The sequence below is a fragment of the Zalophus californianus genome, chromosome 9 (genome assembly GCF_009762305.2).
Source record: "Zalophus californianus isolate mZalCal1 chromosome 9, mZalCal1.pri.v2, whole genome shotgun sequence".
NCBI classification, from domain to species: Eukaryota; Metazoa; Chordata; class Mammalia; order Carnivora; family Otariidae; genus Zalophus; species Zalophus californianus.
In genome coordinates this window covers 128,837,072-128,860,333 of record NC_045603.1, presented here as the reverse complement: position 1 = coordinate 128,860,333, position 23,262 = coordinate 128,837,072, and the positions used below count along the sequence as shown (strand labels likewise).

General features: G+C 46.2%; 1 protein-coding gene and 1 non-coding gene across 4 annotated transcripts in view; both read left to right on the top strand.

Moving 5' to 3' along the window:
- Positions 1-23,262, top strand: part of CAMK1D (calcium/calmodulin dependent protein kinase ID) — a 428,325-nt gene that overhangs the window by 72,972 nt on the left and 332,091 nt on the right. Inside the window, exon 1 of one of the 3 annotated variants that reach the window (XM_027592068.2) lies at positions 12,225-12,299. The exons of the other annotated variants lie outside the window; for them this stretch is intronic. Coding sequence (XP_027447869.1) covers positions 12,262-12,299 — 38 coding nt within the window. The 5' untranslated portion in view covers positions 12,225-12,261. Of the gene's footprint in view, positions 1-12,224; positions 12,300-23,262 lie in introns of those variants that run through there. 3 annotated transcript variants of the gene reach the window in all.
- LOC113923281 lies at positions 4,691-4,815 on the top strand. The gene has a single exon (XR_003520279.1). It is a non-coding gene; the product is annotated as a U6atac minor spliceosomal RNA (small nuclear RNA).

The window sequence follows — 23,262 nt, the reverse complement described above, 5'->3', positions numbered from 1 at the left end:
CTTCTGATTTCATTTTGTTTTGTTATCTGAGACTCTGGTATTTTCTTCAGAGAGACTGAATGCTGGGTCTCTCAGGTTACCTGTCCAGGGGAAGTCCCATTGTTCCAGAACAAAAGAGTGAAAAAGTCCTGTAGTGACAGCCTAGTGGATCTTGGGTCCTCCAGCCTCAGAGATCACTGGCCTGTTGGCACATTCTTGTCATCGTGCGGGTGTCCCTGTGAAGCCACTGCCCAGCCTCTTAGCCTTCCACCCACAAACCTGCCCGGGGCCACCTTGTTATGTGTGTGAGGTATGAGGGCTGATTAGGAACATGCTCTTCCCACCTGTGCTCTGAACCAGTTGAGAACTAGGGTTGAGGGGTCAGGCAGGTGGAGACCAAAGTAATAACTATTTCTGATAAAAGCTAAATTGGAGGCTGTGGTATGTGACAAAACCTTAGGTGGGTTTCCGTCAGGCTTCCAACGGACAGAGGGAGAAGGGGCTGAGCTTCCAGCCCTCCCATTCCTCCCAGCCAGCCGGGCAAGTCCCGCCCCCTGCCCTGTGGAGGAGGAGGTGGGAGGGGACACAGGGAGGAACAGCCACAGAGAAAGGGACACCAAGAGCGTGAATGATTCTTCCCCCTTACAGTAATCTTCTTCTTGGGACCTGGCATTCCCCAGCATTGTGGGTGCCTTGTGGGCTCCTTCCCCGTCTCAGCTTCATAGACTAATTTATTTTAGGAGAGAGAGAAATGAGGTAAGTTCTGATAATAGTATTGTTCAATAAATATTGTCATTCATGAGATACACACTCCCTGAATAGATAAATATTTAAAAAAAATTCAACTTCAAAATTTCCCCCAAACTCTGAATATTTATTGCATGAATGAATATACCAGTCACCTGTTTGCATTTGGGAGGCAGAGACTCAGGATGGATGTGTGTGCATGCACACGCATGTGTGTGCGTGCGTGTATGCATGTTGGGGAGGGAGCAGAGAGGAAGTGTGATGGAGAGCCAAGGCTTTCTGAAATATTTGTTACCTAGAGGAATTCCGGGCTTCTCTGAAGGGGTGCCCATGCCCTGAGTGTCCAGGAAGTCAGCTCCTCTGACTGACAGACCTTTTGCCCCAGAGCGTGCCAGGAACCAGGGCAGAGACATTGGGAACTTGATGTGCCAGGAACCAGGGCAGAGACATTGGGGACTTGAGGCAGAACTTGTTTTGGGAGCCTCTTCCTTTCACAGGTGACCAGCAATCCCCTCATGGAGGGAGATGAGCCATCCGGGTCCCAAGATGTTGGTGTGATCGAGAAGGAGGAACCAGGGGCTGGTAGAGCAGGATTGGGTAGGCAGCGTTTACCGACCTCTTACAAAGTACGGAAACCATACTTAGCTTTCAGGCATGTTCTGAGAGCAAAGTGTGGAGCAGGACAACAACCTTTGTTCAAATCAATGGAGCGGAAGATTGCATTACATTTTTATGGACATTAAAAAAATTGTGGTGAAACAGGGGTGTTTGGTGGCTCAGTTAATTAAGTGACTCTTGGTTTTGGCTCAGGTCGTGATCTCGGGGTCATGAGATGGAGCCCACGTTGGGTCCTGTGCTCAACGGGGAGTCTGATTCTCTCTCTTCCTCTCCCTCTGCCCCCTCCCCTGCTCGCTTGCATGCGCACGCTCTCTCTAAATAAATAAAGTCTCTTTAAAAAATTGTGGTAAAACATATGTAACATAAAATTTACTATTTTAACCACTTTCAGGTGACAGCCCAGTGGCATAGAGTCCATTCACAGTGTGCCTCCACCATCCATCTCCAGGACATTTTCATCTTCCCTGATTGGAACTCTGCCCACTCACCACTGCTGCTAACCAGCCCCTGATAACCACCACTCTACTTTCTGTCTATGAATTAGACTAAATCTAGGGCCCTCAACTAAGTGGAGTCATACAGTATTTGCCTTTTTGTGTCTGGCTTATTTCACTTACCATGATGTCCCCAAGGTTCATCCATGTTGTAGCAGGTGCCAGAATTTTCTTCCTTTTAAAGACTGAATAACATTCCATTGTATGGATATGTCCCAATTTTTAAAAAGATATTTATCCATTTATTTATTTGAGAGAGAGAGCGAGAGCACAAATAGGGGGAGGGGCAGAGGGAGAGGGAGAAGCAGACCCCTGCCGAGCATGGAGCCCAAACCCAGGACCCTGGCGTCATGACCAGAACCAAACGCAGATGCTTAACCGATATCCAGGCACCCCCAAGGATATGTCCCGTTTTGTTTATCCAGTTCATCTGTCAGTGGGCCCTTGGGTTGCTTCCCCCTTATGGTTTTTGTGGCTAATGCTGATATGAACATAGATGTACAAGTATCTGTTTGCATTACATCTTTTCAAAGTAAACTTTTTTTTTTTAAATGTAATATATGCATTACATTTTTGGTGACCATAACGTACTTCCAATTCACATTGAACCTGAACGTGTTATCCAAAACCCCTAAAGTTTTAAATGTAATGGGTATAATGGATTTTGTCATTGGTCCTTGTCGTTTTTGTTCTGAGTTGTTAATTTTTGTGCACCTAAATTGTATATTTAATCTTGTTAGATGGAGTTCACCAAATCAGCCTGTCAAGACCTTTTAGAATTCTGAGTCTTTCATCTCTTTTAATTTTGGGCCATTCACAAATACGATCATCTCTTCTATATCTCTGTACAAGCTTCCAAGAGCTGTGGGTGCTGCTGGAAACCTCCCCCTGGTTGGCATCTTTCTCTGGGTGTTGCTGTCATAGACCCATTTATACAACTTTTCTCACCTCTGGTTCCATTTTGCATTTTGTTCATAAGGAAACGTATCACCCTCCAGCACGCACGTCTGCACATTTTCATGCTCTAACAGTCTTCAGACTTGCTGACGATAGGGCTAAGCCAGACTGGTCATACATACTCTTAAGTTTTTTGGGGTAGGGGGTTGTAGCCACCGGAAACTTGTAGTTGTGAGTGAGGATTAACTATTCTCTTACAGTCTCATGACCAGCTTAAATGACAGCAAGTTTCTGGACAAATTCAGTATCAAGACACTTCTTAAACAAATGGGTATTAGCAGTCAGGCAGAATCTAGTCCATACGTTCCATTCTGTCACCTCAAGTTCCAGCTCTGTGTCCTCTTAGGTGCTCTGGCCACCACTTAGGATGAAAGCTTCTCTTGAAGCAAAGTTGCCAATATTCCAAAAGCAGGATTCCATCTCCATTATGATAGGCATCAGGCAGCCCAGAAATCCTCCAAACCAATGGCTAGACCATTTTGGGATCAAGTCCCTAAGGGTACAGGCCCTGGGCCTTGTCGGATGGAGTCTTATACACTGTCGGTTCAAGGATAGAGACTATCTAAACTATTTTACCCCATTCTTAACGCTCATCATGCTAATTAACCTCTGATTTCATCAAGAAAAAAAATCATGCCTCACATTCCTTTTGCTAGTCAGCAGAGGGGTTAATATTACTCAAATATAGTTAACAGAAGCTGTTCTAGTTGGCTATTCCTGGAGTAAGGACTTCTTGGTCAGGATGCTAGCTGACTAGCTCAGGATGCTGAGATATATAGTAAAGATAACAAGTCTCAGAATTTTTTAACCCATCTAAGGACCCCCAGATCAAGATGTAGAACATTTCCAGCCCCTTTGAAAGCTCCTTGGTACCCTTTTCCTCAGTCAGAATAATGCCCTTCCTTCTCAAAGGTAATCACCGTTCTGACCTCTGTCACCACAAATTAGTTTTGCCAATTTGAATTTCATATAATGGAATCATACTTAAGTTTTGTGCATTTCCTTCATGTTGTATAAATTGTTCATTTTTTCCCATTGATCTGTAGTGTTCCATTGTATGAAATTCAGATACCCATTCTATACTTGGTAGACATTTTATTATTCCCAGTTTGGGGCTATTGTGAATAAAGCAGCTAAAAACATTCTCGAACATGTCTTGGTGAGTTATTGATTAAGGTAACTAACTGTCCCTAGAATTGGTTTATATTCACAAACACAGAGAGAACATCATATTGTCCATAACACATGGTTTTGAAGTATATTAAACGGATCATACAAAACTGTATCAAACAAGGGAATAGAGTTTAGTATGTTTGTATTTAGCAAAGTATATGTTGGAACAAAAGGAGATCATTGCTTTTGTGCTCCTTGACTGTAATAAATATTCTAAGTCAGAGGGTCAGCTTCCTGAGAGCCGAGATTCTCATGTGAAAGTATGTTGTTTCCTCATGCCTTCTCTAGAAGGGGTGGGAAAAAGACCTTTTCATTAATTCTGCAAATAGGCATCATTTTCTAATTTTAGGTTGTCACTGTGAAAAAAAAGTCATGAATTACTAAAAAAACTCAGAATATCAACTACTTTTGGGGATCCCTGCACTGGAATGAATAAGGTTTTTAAATATTCATGTATGTTTTTCTTTCCATGTCATTTTGGGTATTGTGATGAAAAGAAAGTATTTGCTGCTGATTTAGAATCCCTGAGTACTCTTATAAAAATTTAATTCCACCCATATTAACTAGACTTTCAAGGCTTTTTTAGAGGGCCCGTTTTCCTCTAATAGGTTACTAGTGGGAAAATCTGTTAGCCTAGAAAATTGATGGATGGAAGTAGAATAGGGAAACTGAACTCTGGCTACCATTGGGATGCTGCATTGATTTAAAATTTCAAAGGGTCTGTGTTTTATGAAAGTGAAGAATCAGGTTAGCACTCCCCTTGATGAGAATGGAAAAATATTCTGGTGCCCTGTAACACACACACACATTGAAGCTATCACCACCACGGCACCTAACAATATTTCTTAACAACCCTACAGTGTAAACCAACATTACAGATGTCCTGTTCTGGGAGTCTTTCCCACACACACACAGCTGCACGCATACAGAGGTGACACCTACACGAGGGTAGCATTGAAGGTTTGCATGTAACACCAGAGCACCAAAAGCAACCAGATGTAGGGCAGTCTGTGAGGGAGTGGTTGAATGATGGTGTCCGTATGCAGTGGGTGCTGTGTGGTTGTTAAAAGAGAGTGATGATGTGTGTTCTGACGTGGAATGGTGTCCAGGTACATTGCCACGTGAAAGAAACAAGCTGGAGACTGGTGTATTGACTATGGTACCTTTATGTAAGAAAGGTGGGGATCTGGAGATATATAGGGGAATTTGCTTATATTTGCATAGAGAAACACTGGAAAGATAAGAGATGAATACAGACGTGGATCTGTAGCAGTCAGTGGGGAACGTAGGGGTTGGGAGTAGGCGTAGGAATGGCTCCATCTGCATGTATCTTTTTATATTGTGTTGACTTTTGGAATTCTGCCGAAGACAACCCACCAACAAAAGTGAATCTGTCTGGGCGTGCCACTTGACATTGAACTCTAGACCAAGAGCCAGTGGCAGAGGGAAGCCAGTTGAATGCAACATGAAAAGGTGAGGTCATCCACTCCATTTCCTTTCTCAAAAGCTCTCAAGTTCAGTCATTCAGTCACAGGGGCTTACTGAACCAGTCTGCCAGTGTGATGTGCCAGGCACTATTTTAGGTGCTGCCCGTGGGAGCCTTAGGGTCCAAGCTTTCATGGAGCTGCTTGAAGGGACAGACAACAAGGAGATGATGAGCAAGGGGGAGAAGGGTTATGCTCCTGGGCCCTGGGGAAGGAGGTGAGAGCAGTTCCCACTGAGGTCAGGAGGGAGGTTAACTGCTGATCTGTACTCCTGCATGTTCGAGCCGACTTTGTGCATAATATTGTCGCCCATAGGATAATAAAGTGGGGTAAATTCTCACTTTCATTCTTTGGTTACAGCGTTCAGGATGTCATTTTACCATAATCTCATTATCCCTTCAGTTAAGTTTCGAATAAAGAAATAAACACATTTTAGCAGTCACTGTACCCCAGTCTACTACTGTGTTGGTAGGAGACCAGAATTTAGGTGAATAAATCAAAAGTTGATTTGACCATTATAGTTTGTCTTCACAACAGTGGGGCTGGATTTGGGATCATGTTATTGCTATGATTTGTGACTATAACCATAGGTTATTAAATAGACAAAATATTACTCTGACAAGTCTGTTATTTTTTTCCACTCGGAAAGTGGTTAAATGTAAATCGTCCCTTTACTGTGATGTATTAGCTATAGCAAATTGAAACACGCACACCCCCCACGTAGTGCTCATGTTCCAGGTATCTTCAAGGCAATTATTTGCTGAAAATACTGTAGAGATGTTCCCACGGTAGATGATGTAGATATTTGCAACATTTCTCCTCTATTTTTTTTCCTCATTCTGGTCTTTTAACTGGCAGATTTCTCTTTCACCGTTTCTGAATCAGATGAAATATTAATACGGTTATTTTTTAAAATTTCAACAATGACATGATTTTTTATTTTTTTAATAATTTTTTATTGTTATGTTAATCACCATACATTACATCATTAGTTTTTGATGTAGTGTTCCATGATTCATTGTTTGTGCATAACACCCAGTGCTCCACGCAGAATGTGCCCTCTTTAATACCCATCACCAGGCTAACCCATCCCCCTACCCCTCTCCCCTCTAGAACCCTCAGTTTGTTTTTCAGAGTCCATCGTCTCTCCTGGTTCGTCTCCCCCTCCGACTTACTCCCCTTCATTCTTCCCCTCCTGCTATCTTCTTCTTCTTTTTTTTTTCTTAACATATATTGCATTATTTGTTTCAGAAGTACAGATCCGTGATTCATCAGTCTTGTACAATTCACAGTGCTCACCATAGTATGTGCTATGGTGAGCACATACCCTCCCCAAATGACATGATTTTTTAAAGGGAGAGATCTTTATTTTTTCCTCTGTTCCTTTCGGTTCCATTAAATTTTGGTGAAACTGGAGAAACAGAGATCAGAGGCCATAGGAAACTGTGACGGTCAACGTGCTTCTCGCATCTCCACTTCTCTGACCGCTTAAGTCTTGCTCAGATTTGATGGAATAAAAACACGGAGACTGGTAGCCAGAGTTGAGAGTCTGGAATTTTCCTGGCAACCAAAGACCAAAATACAGATCTATCTGGAGCCAGCATATTCACAGACAATCGTAGGTTTGTGGTTTAGTGAAGAAAGCACCAGAAGCAGTTTTAAGTAAAAAAAAAAAAAAAAACAAACTGCAGAGTAATGGAGATCCTTACTTTATAATCCCAATAAAGTGTTCCCTGTAGAAGAGTAAGGAAACGCTCGGGGCTCCCAGGGATCCTCTGTCATCCTAGGGGATGTACAGAAACGTAATGGCCACGGAGACTTGCCAGTGTGTTTTCTCTTGCCCACTGCTTAAGAGACTTGGGTCATCTGGGAGGACTGGCCATCTGGGGACTTCGTCAGAGCTGTTCTCTCTTGGAATCTCAGGGCGAACTCAGGAGGATGTGGTCTCTGCTTCCTGGTAGGTGAGCTCTTTCACTCTGCCATCTGTCCTGGCCTTACAGGAACGTGTGACATCCCTGGGCCTGGCTGTGGGAGTCACCGGAGCCGCTCCCCGATGGTGTGACCGTTCGCAGTGTCCATCGCTAGCACAGCAAGGCTATGCATGCATGATGCAAGGAATCTGGGCACCGTGAGGGTCTACGTCCGGTGCTCACGCTAGGTTGTGTTTTCTTTCCAAAGTTCATTTCCAGAGAGGAAATAAGAACCACAGGGGTGCAAAGGTGAGAATGGACAATGGAGCAAATTCTCTGATGCCTTTTGCCGTTTGGGGGGAATGTTTGTAGAGTAAGTGTATCCAAAAGTGGTGCAGCAGCCTGTGAAATCGCTCATAATTTTGGGGCTGTTCTTCCCCTACAACTGTGGCCCCTACAGGCTTCTAATAGAAGATTAGCCACACCGGGAGGAGACAGCGTTGCTTTGCCACGCAGCTTTGGGGGAAGAAGTTTGTTGCCTATCATAGAAACCAAAGAATTGCTTTTCTTGGAAGCAACTCCCGTTTTATAACCACACAGTAACCTGTTCTCTGGTGTCCACTTTGCACGAATATTCTCAGCCAACACTTCTTATATCTTCTGCACACAGCATGATCCCTGGCTCCTTGCTGAGTCAGCGAAGGAAGACGAGTGTATGTTTCAAACAGTTTTAGTGTTCTGCCAAAGCCCAAATTTCATGACAAATAAATTTTTCATATTTTACCGAATTGACAATTTGTATGTCTGGTCTGTTAAGAGGTTTTTTGTTTTTTGTTTTTTTGTTTTTTTTTGATTGAAGACTGGAGTTTTATTTATGTATTTATGTATTTATGTATTTATTTATTTGATGTAGTGTTCGATGATTCATTGTTTGTGTATAACACCCAGTGCTCCATTCAATACGTGCCCTCTTTAATAGCCATCACCAGGCTAACCCATCCAAGACAGGAACAGACATTTTTCCAAAGAAGACATCCAAATGGCTAACCAGACACGTGTTAAGAGTTTTTTAAACTGCTGCTGGGCATTTGACCATATTTGTGGGAGTCCCAAGGCAGTCCAACAGAATGGGTGTAAAATACAATAGTCATGAGAACAACAAAAATAGCTGATACACGCATATTGCATCGGCGTTCACGACAGGCAGTTTTGTGTTGTGTGTATTATTCAACAGGCGATGGATTGGAGGACAGGCCCAAGAGGCTCAACAGGCCAACTTGCGTCAAGGAGCTTTTATTTCTAACCAGTTTCAGTAATAGGTTCCTTTCATGTTGGTGAGAAGACTCAGAGGGCAACACTTAGCAGCGACATGGACAAGGAACAATCTGGGTGGGCTGGGGAGAAGTGTGAACTACACCAAAGAAGGTGCCATCTATTGGCCAAATTCAGTTGAGGAAACCGTGGCAGAAATTTGTGGCAGGAGCAAACTTATTTCCTGCCTGATTAGGTTAGGGAAACAAAATAAGCTCTAAGAGGGTTTTTGTTTTTTGTTTTTAAGATTTTATTTATTTATTTGAGAGAGAGAGAGCACAAGTGGAGGGAGGGGCAGAGGGAGAGGGAGAAGCAGACTCCCTGCTGGGAGGCAGAGGCTCCATCCCAGGACCTCCAGATCACAACCTGAGCTGAAGTCAGACGCATAATGACTGAGCCACCCAGGCACCCCTCTAAGAGGTTTTTAACAAAATATTATATAAAATGTTATATATAATTATTATATATAAATATTATATATAAATGTATCACATGTTGGTACTTATTAGTATTTATTAATAAATTCGGTCATATGTTTATATTCAGAAGTTGCTCTTTTTAAGTAAACAAAATTCATAACCTGCTGGCACATTTTGTATCTATATCAACTGATTTTCTCATGTCTGAGGTTGCTGCTGGTGTTTTCACTACCAAGTTCCTGGTGTCTTTTGTCCCCACCCCCCCCAGGGTCCATGACTTGAAGGATGTGATATTAATGCTGAGCTGGGCTCTGAAAGCCTGGTTAAAATGTATCTCAAAACAGTAATAAAACTCACTGGCTGTTCCCTGCCTTCTTTCCATGATTGTTGAATGACTAAGTGAGGGATTAAAATGATTGATGTGCAGATATGTAGCATAGGCCTTGGCAGATGGGTGTTCAGTAAATTGGTATTTTCCCTCACCCTCAATAGTGCTGTGTTTTCCTTCCTTCCTCCCTCCCTCGCTCCTTCCTTCTTTCCTTCCTTCCTTCCTTTCAGTAGGCTCCATGCCCAACATGAGGCTTGGACTCATAGCCCTGAGATCAAGAGTTGCATGCTCTCCCACCTGAGCCAGTCAGGTGCCCCTCAATAGTGCTTTTCAGGCTTCCCCTGAGTACTCTCAAGTGCAGAGAGTGGTAAACACATGAACTCGGGCATCTCTGGGTGTCTCGCGGACTCCCATTGAGGAACACCGATGTTCTAGGAAGATGTGCCATTGTAACGTTGTGGCGCCACCTACTTCCAGGCCCGCGTACTATGGTTTGAGAAGTTTAGTGTTAGTGGCTAGTGTTGGACAAGGCAGAAGGGAGTGGTCAGTATATTCACCCCAAATATTTTTGTCATGTTTGATATTCTTTGGAATTTGGCCACTTATGTATGGTTTATAAGGCCATTCTCTTAAGCAGGTTGGACTGAAAAACACACCCGTGCCCCAGTCATTCTGGACATCGGGCAGGTAGTCATCATTTCTAAATTCTCCATTTGCGTGTACAGCTAAAATGTGGAAATCTGATGAGAACACACTTGTACTTAGTGTGCTGTGGGCTTTAGTTACATACAGAGCTTTAATGGTGGATTTCTTATTGAAGGGTAAGATAATGGGACAACATTTCTTCGCTAACTCGGATAAATGAAAATAAAAAAGAAATCCTTCTGCTCATCGGCATTTCTGTAGCAGCTACTAATTATAGATGGTCCTCGATTGCGCATGAACTCAGGGATTCTCGTAGATAATATAAATTCTTTGATAATTGAAAATTTTCACTTTGGCTGTTTCTTCTTGTTTCTATGGAACCAATCTTATTTTAAAAACAACTTTTGACAGAAGAGCTAACATTGTGAGCAATCACCACATGTTCTATCTAGGTGTCTCATTTAATCACTGCTTCAGCTCTACAAGGTGGGTGTTACCCCCTGTTCTAGATGAAGAGACAGAGGTTCAGGGAGGTTAATGCCGGGCCACCCACTGAGTCATAGAGCTGGGCTCTAACCTCACCTTTCTGACTCAAAACTCATTCTCTCTCAGACTACTGCCTATCCACTGGTAGGAAGATGGTAAAATGTCCTGCAAGATAGGAGGAGGCCCAGAAAAGGCTAACATAATCGTGAATCATCGATTCCTTAGTAACCAAGAATTTACAAATATTTGAGTTAGCTTTGGTTTCTTCATACAAAAGTATTGACAAGTATTATAAGGAGCGAATGAGTTAATGGATTAGAAATACTTTGGCAAGCACAACCAGCTCTAAATATACTAAGGAGGATTGTCGGTCCCTTAAACCTCTGCCCTTTGAGAAGAATCTGTGTCTGGGACTGTGCCTTTGGCCCTTTGGCCCTTCTGAGTTACAGGATGGTCGCTATGATAGCTCTGAAGAAGGGAAAATTTTTCTGACAAAAATATAACACAATATCACAGCCAGGATGTTGATATCGCTAAAGTTCAACCATGTCATTCCTATGATCTGCTGATCTTGTTCAAATATTTTTAAAAAGACGTATTTATTGGGGCGTCTGGGTGGCTCAGTCATTAAGTGTCTGCCTTCGGCTCAGGTCATGATCCCGGGGTCCTGGGATCGAGCCCCGCATCGGGCTCCCTGCTCCGCGGGAAGCCTTTTTCTCCGTCTCCCACTCCCCCTGCTTGTGTTCCCTCTCTCGCTGTGTCTCTCTCTGTCAAATAAATAAATAAATAAAATCTTTAAAAAAAAGATGTATTTATTTATTTTGAGAGAGAGAGAGAGAGAGAGAGCGCATGCGTGAGCAGGGGTGGGGCAGAGGGAGAGGGGGAGAGAGAATCTCAAGCAGACTCCACACTGAGCGCAGAGCCCATCACGGGGCTCCATCCAATGACCCTGAGATCATGACCTGAGCCAAAACCGAGTTGGATGCTCAACCAACTGAGCCACCCAGGCGTCCCTCTTCAAACATTTTTTTAGAAAAGTGCTTTTAAAATGGTGAAGTAAGATTGGGGAGAAAAAACAAAAAGCCAGATTGTAGGCTCCTCTGGCAAAGGTGGACCCAGAACTTTGTGAAAATGTGTTGGGGTGAGGCTGGTTTCCAGCTGCAGAGCAGAGCTGAGTGTGGGACGACTAGGGGGTCCCCCGTGGGGGAAGAGAGGTTTCCCAGGGCGGCAGGCTTGGGACTGAGCAATAGTCTGTTTGACAGCCCAGAGGCAAGGACGGAGGGTTGTCCTGCCATTTCCAGGGCTGAGGCGGCCACTGGTGGGTGCCCTGACCACTGTGACCTCCCTGCTCCAGCCACGAGGCGGGAACATGTGCCATGGTTTAGGCTTACAGGGGCTCTGAGTCTGGTCTACACCCAAATCCCAGACCACACCCGCCGCCTTCCGAACCAGATTTTCCAGAAGCCTTGAGAATTAGCCTCAGTCTTTGTCATTCTTTCCTTTTGTGTGGTTGTTTTTCTTATTGGATTCAGGCGAGCAAATAATGAGGCATTGGAGGGCTGGTGGTGCTTCTTTTTATTCATGATTTAGCAGTCTCTTAACCAAATCTCATGGGCACTGTGCAGCCCGCACAGCATCGTGCTGGAAAGGTGGGTCATTAATGCTGATGGAAATGAAGTCAACTTCTCCCTAGGGAGACGTTTCCAGGGAATGAGGATCTGCAGCTCCCCTGACACCGAGGAGGCGAGGTGAGGAGAGGATAGTGGTGCGGAGGGCAGGAGCCCGTTATGTTTCTGGGACCCTTGAAGCCCAGGGTCCCACTGAGCTGAAGGAGCTTCTCTGAAGTGGGAACATGGCCTTGTTTCTCTTTAGGGAGAGAAAAAACCAGCCAGCGTTTTTACACTCCTGAATTGAATCCAGTCTTCTAGGTTAGAAGATAGAGGTTCCCCCCCCAACACACAGTCCCCCTTTTCTGACTTAAAAGCCTCTGGGTTTTAGCCTGTATAAGTAACCAACTCACAGTTAACTCTTCCCTCTGAGCCAGGCCTTCCCTTAGTGGTGGGCAGGCTGCTGGAATTATGTCACTGCTTTCTCTGGGCCCTTGCCAAGAAGGGCAACATTTGCATAATATTCCCTTATTTGGTTGGCCACCTTCTGCCATAGATCTGGAAAACAAAAGACACACCTTTCACAGGAATTACTAGTTCTTAAACAAATAACTACATAACGACTGCTTACGTTGTGGGAACCCTGAGAACTTTTTCCAGGAAAAGCTAATATAATAAAATGCTTTGGCAAACATGCTTATAGTATAATATTATTTAATAAGATTTTAAGAATCCAGTTTTTAAATTTGCAGCTTCTGGAGAAAATAATGTTTTATTTTACTTGGAGAACAATTTAGTTGAAATGACCCTTTCAAGGGATTTGGAAAATGCACGTGTTCAATTATTCTTTCAAGCCTTTTTATATAATCGGTTCTCACAGAACCTTGTTATTCCTGGCAGATTTTTTTTCTCTGTTCTCATTTTTTTGGTTTACCAGGTTATTCTTTTTTTTTTTTTAAAGTATTGAATATTTTCTTCAGAGCATACTCTGATATTTAAGGAAATGGATGAATACCAGAAAGAAAGGATGGTGAATTTCTGCTTCATTGCTTTGGATTTTTCTTTGGGTCCAAAGATATTTCTCTATGATTCCAAATGTTCACATATTAGTAAGCAACCAGATAATTAGTTTTTTTAGATTATTGCAGAATGCCCATTATTATATAAATACAGCTAGCCTTGAGGGCTACATTTGCCTCCTAGATTTTATGATGACTTTCTCGAATGCTTTTGAAAACTTTGACTGTCTATATAGTACACGGAGGCTTGCTTTGTAAATGAAAGAAAGTATGCTTCCCCCCACCCCTTATATGATAAAGACTTGAAGAAGAATATGAGAATTGGCTCTCATCCTCTGACATAACCACTGTTAAGTTATAAAAATACATTTTCCAGGCTTTTTGTATGCATAGTTAACACCATTACTTTCCTATTGTGTGTTGTTTCTTGCATTTGTCATTAAATGACATATCCTGGGAATTTTCTCATACTGTAAATCTTCCCCCCAGTACTGTATATGCCTTTTGAATCCCAGGAAACCCAGTCCTAGCTTGAAGTGTGCACCATGACCCAGCGTGCCCCCACCTCTACACTGACCGGGGGGGGGGGGGGGCAGGGTGTGGGTAGGTCGGGGAGGGGGCCGCACTTGCCTTCCCAAAGTCAGAGTGCCATAAGTATCCTCTCCTCTCTCCCTGCTCCCTGCCCCTCCTCTTTTTCCTCCATGTGTGTTTTCCTATGTTTATTTTTAGTTCTTTCTCATTTGCCAGTATCAATCCAAAGCTGGGGGCTGAGTGGCCATTCACTGATCACGGAGTCTCTGCTCGTGGGCAAGCCCACCGCAGGCTGTTGGGAGCAGGCTGGCTCCTTCTGGGAGGTTAGCCCCGGCCTGCACCAGTAAGTTCCGTACACGGGCGGGCCAGCTGCCTTTATGATTTTCTGTCATGTTCCCTTTTGGGCCCGAGATCATGTATTCTCCTTGTTGACTTCTAACAGGAAAGAGCACCTCATTGAAGATGGCGAACCTGTATTTTAGGGGCTGGCTTGGGTCTGGCCTTGCCTATCAGGTGACCGACCATGTGAAATGTGTCCTGGCTCTTTGACTAGAGCGTAGCCACCCAAAGCCTGAAGGTCCACAGGTCGGGAGCTTACCTGACTGCCAGGCTCCTGGCCAAGGGCCCTTAGCTTGTAAATCCCTGGGAATTAGGAAACGCAGGGCTGGAGCACTCCTCCCCACAGCCTGGGCTCCCCACCCACTTCTCCACCTGCTGGACGGGTCTCCGATTTCTTCCTTGATTGCTTGTGTAGAACAAGGACAGACATGTTGAAAAGGCATAATTTGGAGCTTGACTGCAAGTGCCCATTTAACGTGAGAGGGCTCTGCCATTCTTATCCTCCCCTTTGTCAGGATGCAGCCTCTTTGGGCTTTTGGGCGTGTAACTCCCTTTACTGAGGTGCGAGGGCGTGTAAAGATATAGGCGACATGCTGTCCATGCGCTTCCCCATCATTGGTCTCTCTGGGTCTAAATTTGTCAAATGCATTGACGGTTTGGGCCCTGGTGAGACCCGTGAGCCTCCGTGGCCTGTACACAGCATCCCTGTGTCCTCTGATTCTTTCCCTCCTGTGATTAAAAACCTTGCTTCTCCTCCTCTCTCCTGAGTGCACCCCTTTTCCTCCACAGCTGCCCCACCTGTCTCCTTCCTTCCTCCCTTCATTCCTGGGCTCAGTCTCACACTTTGCACAGCATTTGTTCGCTCGTTCATTCATTCGTGAGTGTGCCAGGCCCGTTGCTCAGTGCACAGTGATATGCAGCACTGTTCCTGCCTCTCAGGAGCCTGATGCTCATTACCTGGGGAGTCAGGGAAGCTGGGACGTATCCAAGGTAGGGGTCACAAGGGTCAACAGAAATCCAGGAAAGTGGGCCTAAGTCCGTGCGGGAGTCAGGAAAGCCATCAGTGGTGAAGTGACACCCCTTAAAGCGTTTGCGAGGCCAGTGCAGGGCAGAGGGAAGGGGACGTGCAGGCAGAAGGAACAGCACATGCTGAGGCTGGAGGCATTCACAGTGTGGCGTGTTCGTGAAAAAGCGCCACGCGGAAAGCAAGGTCGGAAGTTGCCCTGGGAGAAAGTAGGCTGTGGCCGCACCACGAAGGCCCTTGCAGAGCAGAAGGCTAACAACAGCTAGGACTTCCATGGTCCTTATTAGGCGCAAGACACTGAGCATATTTACAGACATGGGTTCCTTTACCCATCATACCAACTCTAGAGGTGGGAACTGTTGCTGTCTTCATTTTACAGAGGACAGAGCGAAGACCAGAGGGGCTGGGATGGACAGAAGGTCCTCCAGACAGAGGGTGGAGCCAGGCTTTGGGCCAGGGAGTCTGCTGTGTAACTGCACGGCCCAGAGCTCACTCTCCCCGAGGCCCAGTGGCCACGTCTTACACTCGAGGGCTAGACTTGTCCCGCGGGTTTCAGGCAGCGACGGGAAGGGGTTAATTGGTGGGGAAAAGGATCTGAAATTTGTACAGGTCATTCTTTAGAGACAGATGGAGATTTGATCTAGGAAGGCTGCTTAGAAGGCCCTGCCGTTGTTGTGTGGGAATCTGGGGGAACGTCTTGTAGAATGGCTTTCTCAGAATTCTACATCCCAAAAAGGCAGCTCTGGGGCCTATTTTTAAACCAATGCTAGTTTATAATGAAACATGCCCTGTATGTTAATAGAATTGAATGTGTGAATTCAATAATCAATATGTTTATGTGATTTAAAGTATTTTGCTATACAATAAAAAGATTTTTTTTTTTTATTAGAAACTTTTCTTGAGTCACTTTGGACCTTCCTTCCACTTCTAGGTCTGATGGGAGGTGGGCCGTTTTGCTAAAAGGACCTCTGGGGAAGCCTCTAGTTCCTCTGTGATTGGGTCCCTAACTGGTACCTCTTCCAGGAGTTGTTTTTTTTTTAACCATTATTTAAATTGTAGTATGGGGGCACCTGAGTGGCTCAGTTGGTCAAGCGTCCGACTCTTGGTTTTGGCTCAGCTCATGATCTTAGGGTCAGGAGATTGAGCCCTGTGTTGGGTTCCACGCTTAGTGTGGAGTCTGCTTGAGATTCTCTCTCTCCCTCTCCGTCTGCCCCTCCCTCTGCTCATGCTATGCTCTCTCTCTCTCAAATAAATAAATAAATAAAATCTTTAAAAAATTGCAGTAAAATATACATAACATTCACTTTACCATTTTAACCATTTTTACACCTACGGTTCAGTGGCATTAAGTACATTCATGGGGCTGCACAACCATCCCCACCATCTATCCCTAGAACTCTTTGTCTTCGGGAACTGAAACTCTCTACCAGTTAAACAATAACTCCCCGTACCCCTCACCCTCCAGCCCTTAGAACCCGTAGTCTGAGTCTAATCTTTTTTTTCTGAGATTTTTTTTTTAAGATTCCACATAGAAGTGAGATCACTCAGTACCTGTCTTTCTCTGTCTGACTTATTTCACTCTGCGTAATGTCTTCAGGTTCCATCCATGTTGCTGCAAATGATAGGACTTCGTGTTTTTTATGGCTGAATATTTCATTGTACACATACATGCCGCAATTTCTTATTCAAAGATGGTTACGTTTCTTTACCGAAATTCTCTTGTCAGTTCAGGACTTTTTGTTTTGGGTGCCTGTTGGGAGGGTTAATATTTTCTTGGTTCGTTTCGAAGATGACAGATGGAAGTGGATGTTGAATGTTGTAAGCACTTTTGCTTACCTAAATTTTTGTACCGTACTTTGAACTTGAATTTGGGGCGAGTCGTTATAACTGTTCTCTTACTAGCACCCCATTGTGTGACCTTGTCAGCCCCTTCCCATAGGCTTGCCAGTCCTCTTTCCTAGCAGACCTGGCTCTTCATTTCCTCTGCTCCACGTCCTATTACTATAGAATCGGAAGGAACCACACAGGAGGAGGAATGGACTTAGGGGAAGGTTAACGGGTTCGCTTTCGCGGTGTCTTGACTTTGAGATGTTGGTGGACCATCAGGAGGAGGTATGAAGGTGGGTGGATAGGAAGATCTGGTGCTCAGAATTGACCTGAAGCTGACATAGCACTGAACGCCATCCTAGTGCCCAGGCGGATGTGGTTGCCCGAGAGAGAGAGAGAAGGCACAGAGGGGAAGACCTTCCTCTTCTTTGTCTACTCCTGTATCCATTTTGGGTGACAGAGTGAACAATAGGCCAAGATTTAAAGGTGGCCTCCAACCCGGAGCTGTGTCCCATTCCTCTGTCTTCCTGTGCACAGACTCCAGAGAGGAAGAGTGGGGTTTCAGGAGACATGCTGGGGAGACGGGCCGAGGTGTGGCAGCTCCGTGGGCCAGGGGAGAGGAGTCTGCAGAAGGGGCCGGGAAGGGGATCAGGGGAATAACTGTGAACCAGGGCAGATGGTGTGCTGGGAGCCAAAGGGAGGAGGTTGGGGGAGGTGGAAGGGACCACATGCTTGACAAGGGTCCCCTGCCTCTGGCTGTGAGGAGGCCCTCATCATCTCTTCCAGAATTGTTTCAGGTAATGGTGGTTTATAATCCAAGATGGGATCCTTCCAGCGGGCTCTCTCCTTAGCTCTTGAATTCCAGATGCTCTGTCAGTCAGCACATGATGCTTCTTATCACCGTTCCTTACCAAAAATACCCTTCAGCAATTCAGAACATGTTCTAAACACTTCGGTGACACATTTTAAATACCACTATTTGAACTCAGACACATCTCGTCCTCTCTGGAGGCAACTCCCTCAAAACTCATACTACCCTTATTTTAACAATAAAATGGGGTACACTTTTATTCCCTGGGACTCCCAACCCCCAAGATACTCGAGGAGCAGGAGTTGGTAGGATCATAAGTAGCATGGGATAGTGACCCTGAGACCCTGGGGGACCTGGGGTAATGCACAGTAATATCTGCGGGTTTCCTTCAACTTCTCTCCTCCAACTGTCCTTGAACCCACTTCCCTGAGCCTCAGGGCTGTCATGGATTCTATGCTTGTTCTAGCTGTTTCTGAATGTGTTCCACTGACCGTTGGTAATAATAGGTACAGTGTATTGAGTGCCGGCCGTGTTTGGGGCACTGTACCAAGTGCTTGACATGTATTACCTCACTTAATTCTTCCACTATAGGGTAACACTATAGGGTAACACCCGATGGGGTGAGTGTTGTTACCCCCAGTTCCGAATGAGAAAACTGTGACTCCAGAAAATTGAGGTAAGTTTCTTGAAGCCGGTGGTTCTCAAAGTTGAGGGGACATCAGAATCCCCTGGAAGGTTTGTTAAAACACAGGCTGTCCTGCCCCACCTCCAGCATTTCTGATTGGGGAGGGAGCTCTGCGATGGAGCTGGAGAAGTTGCATTTCTAACAAGTTCCCAGGTGCTGCAGCTGCTGGTGTCAGGGACCACACTTTGGGAACCGCCACTCTGAGCCGCTCATCTAAATGCAGGACAGGGATTCCCACCAGGGCCTGGCTGACTGCAGGTGTCTCTTCCCTTTATGGGAGGTACATCTTCCCGGGAACCTTCGAGGAGGGAAGCTGGCTCACTGCCCAGGATGGATGGACTCAGGGCTTCCTAGTAGAAGATTCAAGTGAGGGGTCATGTCTCTTTCAAGGTGAGCTCCTGGCATGCGTGGACAGGTGTCCTGAGGCAAAGGGAACGGTTGGAGGCAGGAGCTATGGGAGGGCACTGTCCATACAGAACTTAAAACAATAGTAACATCAACTAAAAGTCAGTCTGCTTTATTATCACTCTCTCCTGGCAATTCTAAGCAGTGCCTGTGATAAATACGCTTCTCCCCACTCCCTTTGTATGCCACTGCCTGGCAGCTAAAGATAAAAACACCCGAACACCCTTCCTTGTTGGGGTTCTGGGAAGCTCAGGGACCTTGTCTTGGCTTCTCTGTTTTCCACAGGAGTGAGTGCTCTGTCCACATCGAATTGGTCAGTCCTTCCTCCTTCACCTCATTTTTTTTTAATGCTAACAACCTACTTGAAAATACTCAAGGAAGAAATAAAAGACTACAGAGCCCTACATTTGGTAGGCAAGTTGCATAGCCGTGCTTTACTCTAGCTGTCACCGCTGACCACCCGACAAACACGAGCCCTTTGAATTCTCACAACAACCTTGTGAGGCGGGTTCTGTTGCCCCCGTGTCACAGGGTTAGTTACGTGACTTGCCAAGGTCAGACAGCTAGTAAGCGGGCAGAGCCAGGATTTCAGCCAGGTAGCCTTGCTCAAGCCCCATGTGCTTAACCACCGTGCCCTGCTGCTCCTTGAGCAGACAGTCAGTGCTTTGTAAGTGCACCCTGGATGGACACACGGGAATAGGCATATTAGATGCCAGTTGGGGTGGGTCACTCACTCTACAAGGTGGTTACTCTGGGTCCACTCAGGATGGCGGAAAATCCCTCCATGATGCATCCCCGTCTTTCTCACGGGCTCTGCAGTGTTCACCTCCACTGTAATGAAATGTGTTTTCCCTGGAGGGGGTGGTTGCGGGTATTTATAGAGCGTCTTATAGCTGAAGAGCTCCAGAAGCAACAATTACCTTTAATCCTCTTAGCAATTCTGAAAAGAGGGAAGTGAACTGGCACAGCCTGCCCCAGCTCCCTCTACTTGTTTCCCTCCACGCCTGCCCCTGTCTCCAGAATGCTCCGCAGCAAGGTGGGAGGAGGAGGGGCATGGCGGGGGGGGGGGGGGGAGGGGGAGGGAGGGGGCAGTAAGTCGTTTCTTGGAGTCCCGTGAGAGCCGGGGCACGTGAGGGCTCCTGGTGGAGGGCTCGGGGCAGCTCCCCGGCATCCCACTTTCCTTTGTACTGCCTGGTAGCTAAATGGAGAAATAACCTTCTTCCTGCTAAAGAAAGCTCACCAGCCCCTTTCGCTATTCTCCTTCCGCCCAAGGAAAGAAAGTTTGAATAATAGAATTTTTTTTTCCTTCTCAAGCAGTGAATTCTTCTGTCTTGGCAGCTACAGTGTTCAAGACAAGCTATTCAGAGGAATAGCAGAGAAAATGAAAGGGGATGAGGTTCTGGGAAACTTCTTTTCAAGTGAGTGGGTTTTTTCCATATGCGCATATATATGACACACATATTTGCATCTCTGCAGCCTACTGGGCATGCATGATAAATAGCCCATGGTTGTGACTGTCTTTTGTTATGCGGATGTAATTGAATTCAGTGGCAGCACCTGAGGATATACTGTGAGGAGGCTTATTTTGATCATCTGAACCCACCAATGGGATGCCATGATGGTGATGGAGGGTTCCCTGTTTATGCCAATATCTTCTGTTACTAAGGGTAGAATCAAGCGTGGATGAGTAAGATCTGCTCTTGCTTGGATTCGGGAGATTTTCAGACGTTAGGATCTCCTCTTTCAGGGTTGTCAATAATCATTTCCCTGGCCAGATCGCGGGGCTCGCTAAGTGTGCAAAAGAGATAATGCAGTTAGAGAAATTTCACCCTTAGCTTCCTGTTCCTTTTACCTCGTGATCCTTCATTGTCATGTCTGGCTGGATCAGCTTCTCCTACCTGCCATTAACCATCTCTGCCCTGCCACTGTGTGTGTGGAGCTAGGGGAAGCCCCCAGATTCCAGACTTCGGGAGGCTCCGATCTATCTTAGTTGAGGGGGCCATCATTCAGTCTCATGCTTTGTTTTAAAATTGTTTTTGTATTTTTAATGAGGTGATTTCATACCTGGGGAACAGTGATGGCTCCAAGTTCAGTCCGGTGCAACGTCCTGAGACCGGAAAAGGGCAGGGCACGGAGTCAGCATTCTGAATGCTTCCCTCTGTGCTCATCCATGCACCTGTCGCCCATGAGCTTGGCCATCGGAAAGACATAAATATTGCACCAGCTGTGTGCTGAGCTCTGGCTTGCCCCGCAAGACTCCCACCTCCTCCCCGGTCTGGCCCCAGCCCTGCCGTCCCTTCTCCTCTCCCCTCCTTGCGTGCCTTCCTTCTCTGCAGCCAACAGTACCCAGTCACTGGATAAAACAGGAAGAAGGATGAATGAATTAAGGCCTTTGAAATTGGTCATATGGTACTTCTACCTCCTTCCCTCCAGGAAGGCAAAGATCAGAGGCGGAGAGCTGTCATTATCCTCCACATAATTATACGAGAGAGCCAAAGTTCTTGGAAACGCCAGGAAAGGCAGGGAGCTCTTCCAAGACTGCCGAGGGAAGCCAGCAGGGACATTAGCTCGGGGGTGGGGGGGGGCTGGGGGGAGGATGAGCTCATACAGGGGGACCACTGTGCAGCGGAAATAATGACTTCCCTGGGCTGAGGACTCAAAAAACAGCTTCCAGGGGCTGGCTCGTGAAGTTCAGCCTGGTTTGTGGCTTTCTTTAGATGTTCTCCAAGTTTCTTACTACTGTTATGTGGCTTCTGTGGAGAGGCCACTCTGCAGTTGCTTCTGGGGCGACAGTGACTCTGGGGCTCGGGGCTGCACGTGTGCCCACGGAGGGCAGGTGTGCCAAGAAGGGACCGCCAGCTCCACTGTGTGCCCAGCTGAGTCTCTTCTTGGCTTCTTCCTTCCTCCTCCGATGCAGCCTTTTTCTTTTATTTCACTAATTCCCATCCGGTGAGGAAAGGTTTCATACCCAGTTCCCGTCCAGCAAGGAAAGGTTTGCTTTTCGGGTTCGTGGGCTGAGCACAGCAGAGCAGAGGGGAACGAACCTTCCTCAAGGAAAAGCTATAGCATTCTGCATGTTTTCGCTGCTACCCATGCGGGTATTTCTAAGTAAGAATGCAAACGGGCCTGAAATAGAATGTATTAGTAAGTGTAACAGGGAAGCGAGGTGTATTTTTAGCAAATGTGGCTAAAGCCGATGATGGCGGTGAGAAATGGATACGAGGGAAGGGTGGGAGCTGGAGCTGAGGATCGTGGCTGCCTCTGGCCCTCCCCCTGCGTAGAAAGACTGATGGGGCCTGAGGACACCCGGGCTCCTGGTGGGCGGGGCTTCTTGAGGGTACTGTGCTGGTTCTAGAGCCCCTTATGCTCCTGCTTCCGCCTGTCATGGCAGTGTGACTGTGGTGGACCCAGGGATGGGAGTCCAGAAGGACCAGGGCAGCAAACCAGCATGTTGGGGGGAAGCTCGCCCACCGAGACATGGCTGCCGCCAGCCACCTCTCTTGGTGGAGGACAGGGAAGGTCTGGTCAGACGAAGCCTCGAAAGCTGGAGAAAGTCAAGGCCCTGGTTGGCGGGCTGTGAGCACTGCAGGAATCCTGGGAGGGAAGGCGGGGACTCAGATGGTGAGGGCCACACCTCCCCAAACTCTCTCTAACTCAGTGTTTTTATCTGTGAACGGAGAGTGTTAATACTTTCTCAGGGAGTCATGAGTCCAAGGTCACAGAGAAGGGAAGGTTAGAACTTTGAGAAGAAAATCGCTCAAAATGCCAAGGTGTGATCTTACTTGTTTCCCTGCAGATTAGCTAGGGTTTAACACCTGATAGCAATAGGAGTCTGTGAATCCCTCTTGCAAGGGCACTATTTGCCGTAGAACAAAGTTTCACCCCAGCTGAGTCTTCCTGGTGTCCATCTAACGCTCTGACTACAAGATTGCCCAGAAAGCCTGGTGCTAAAGCAGTTTCCCACCCGGGGGTCCCATGGCTGGGCTCCATTTCTGCAGTCTGGTCTCTCTGTGTCGGCCACGTTCACTCTGGGATCCTCAGATTCATGTGGGGCCTGTTCACCTACTCCTGTATTCTCCCTTGCAGAAGATGGGCATCACCGTTGTAATGGTGTCAGTTTGACTGGGCCACAGGGTGCCCAGACATTTGGTCAAACATTATTCTGGGTGTTTCTGTGAGTTGTGTTTTTGGATCAGATTAACCTTTAAATCAGCAGACTGAGTAAAGCAGATTGCCTTCCCTAATGAAATGGGCCTTATTCAATCAGTTGAAGGCCTGAATAGAATAAAAGGCTGAACTGCCCCCAAATAAAAGGGAACTCCTCCTGCCTGACAGCCTTTTAACTGGGACATTGACCTCTTCCTGCCTTTGGATTCCAGTTGCAACTTTGGCTCTTCCGGGGGCTTGAGCCTGCAAGCCTTCAGAATGAACTGCACCATCAGCTCCCCTGAGTCTCTGGCTTG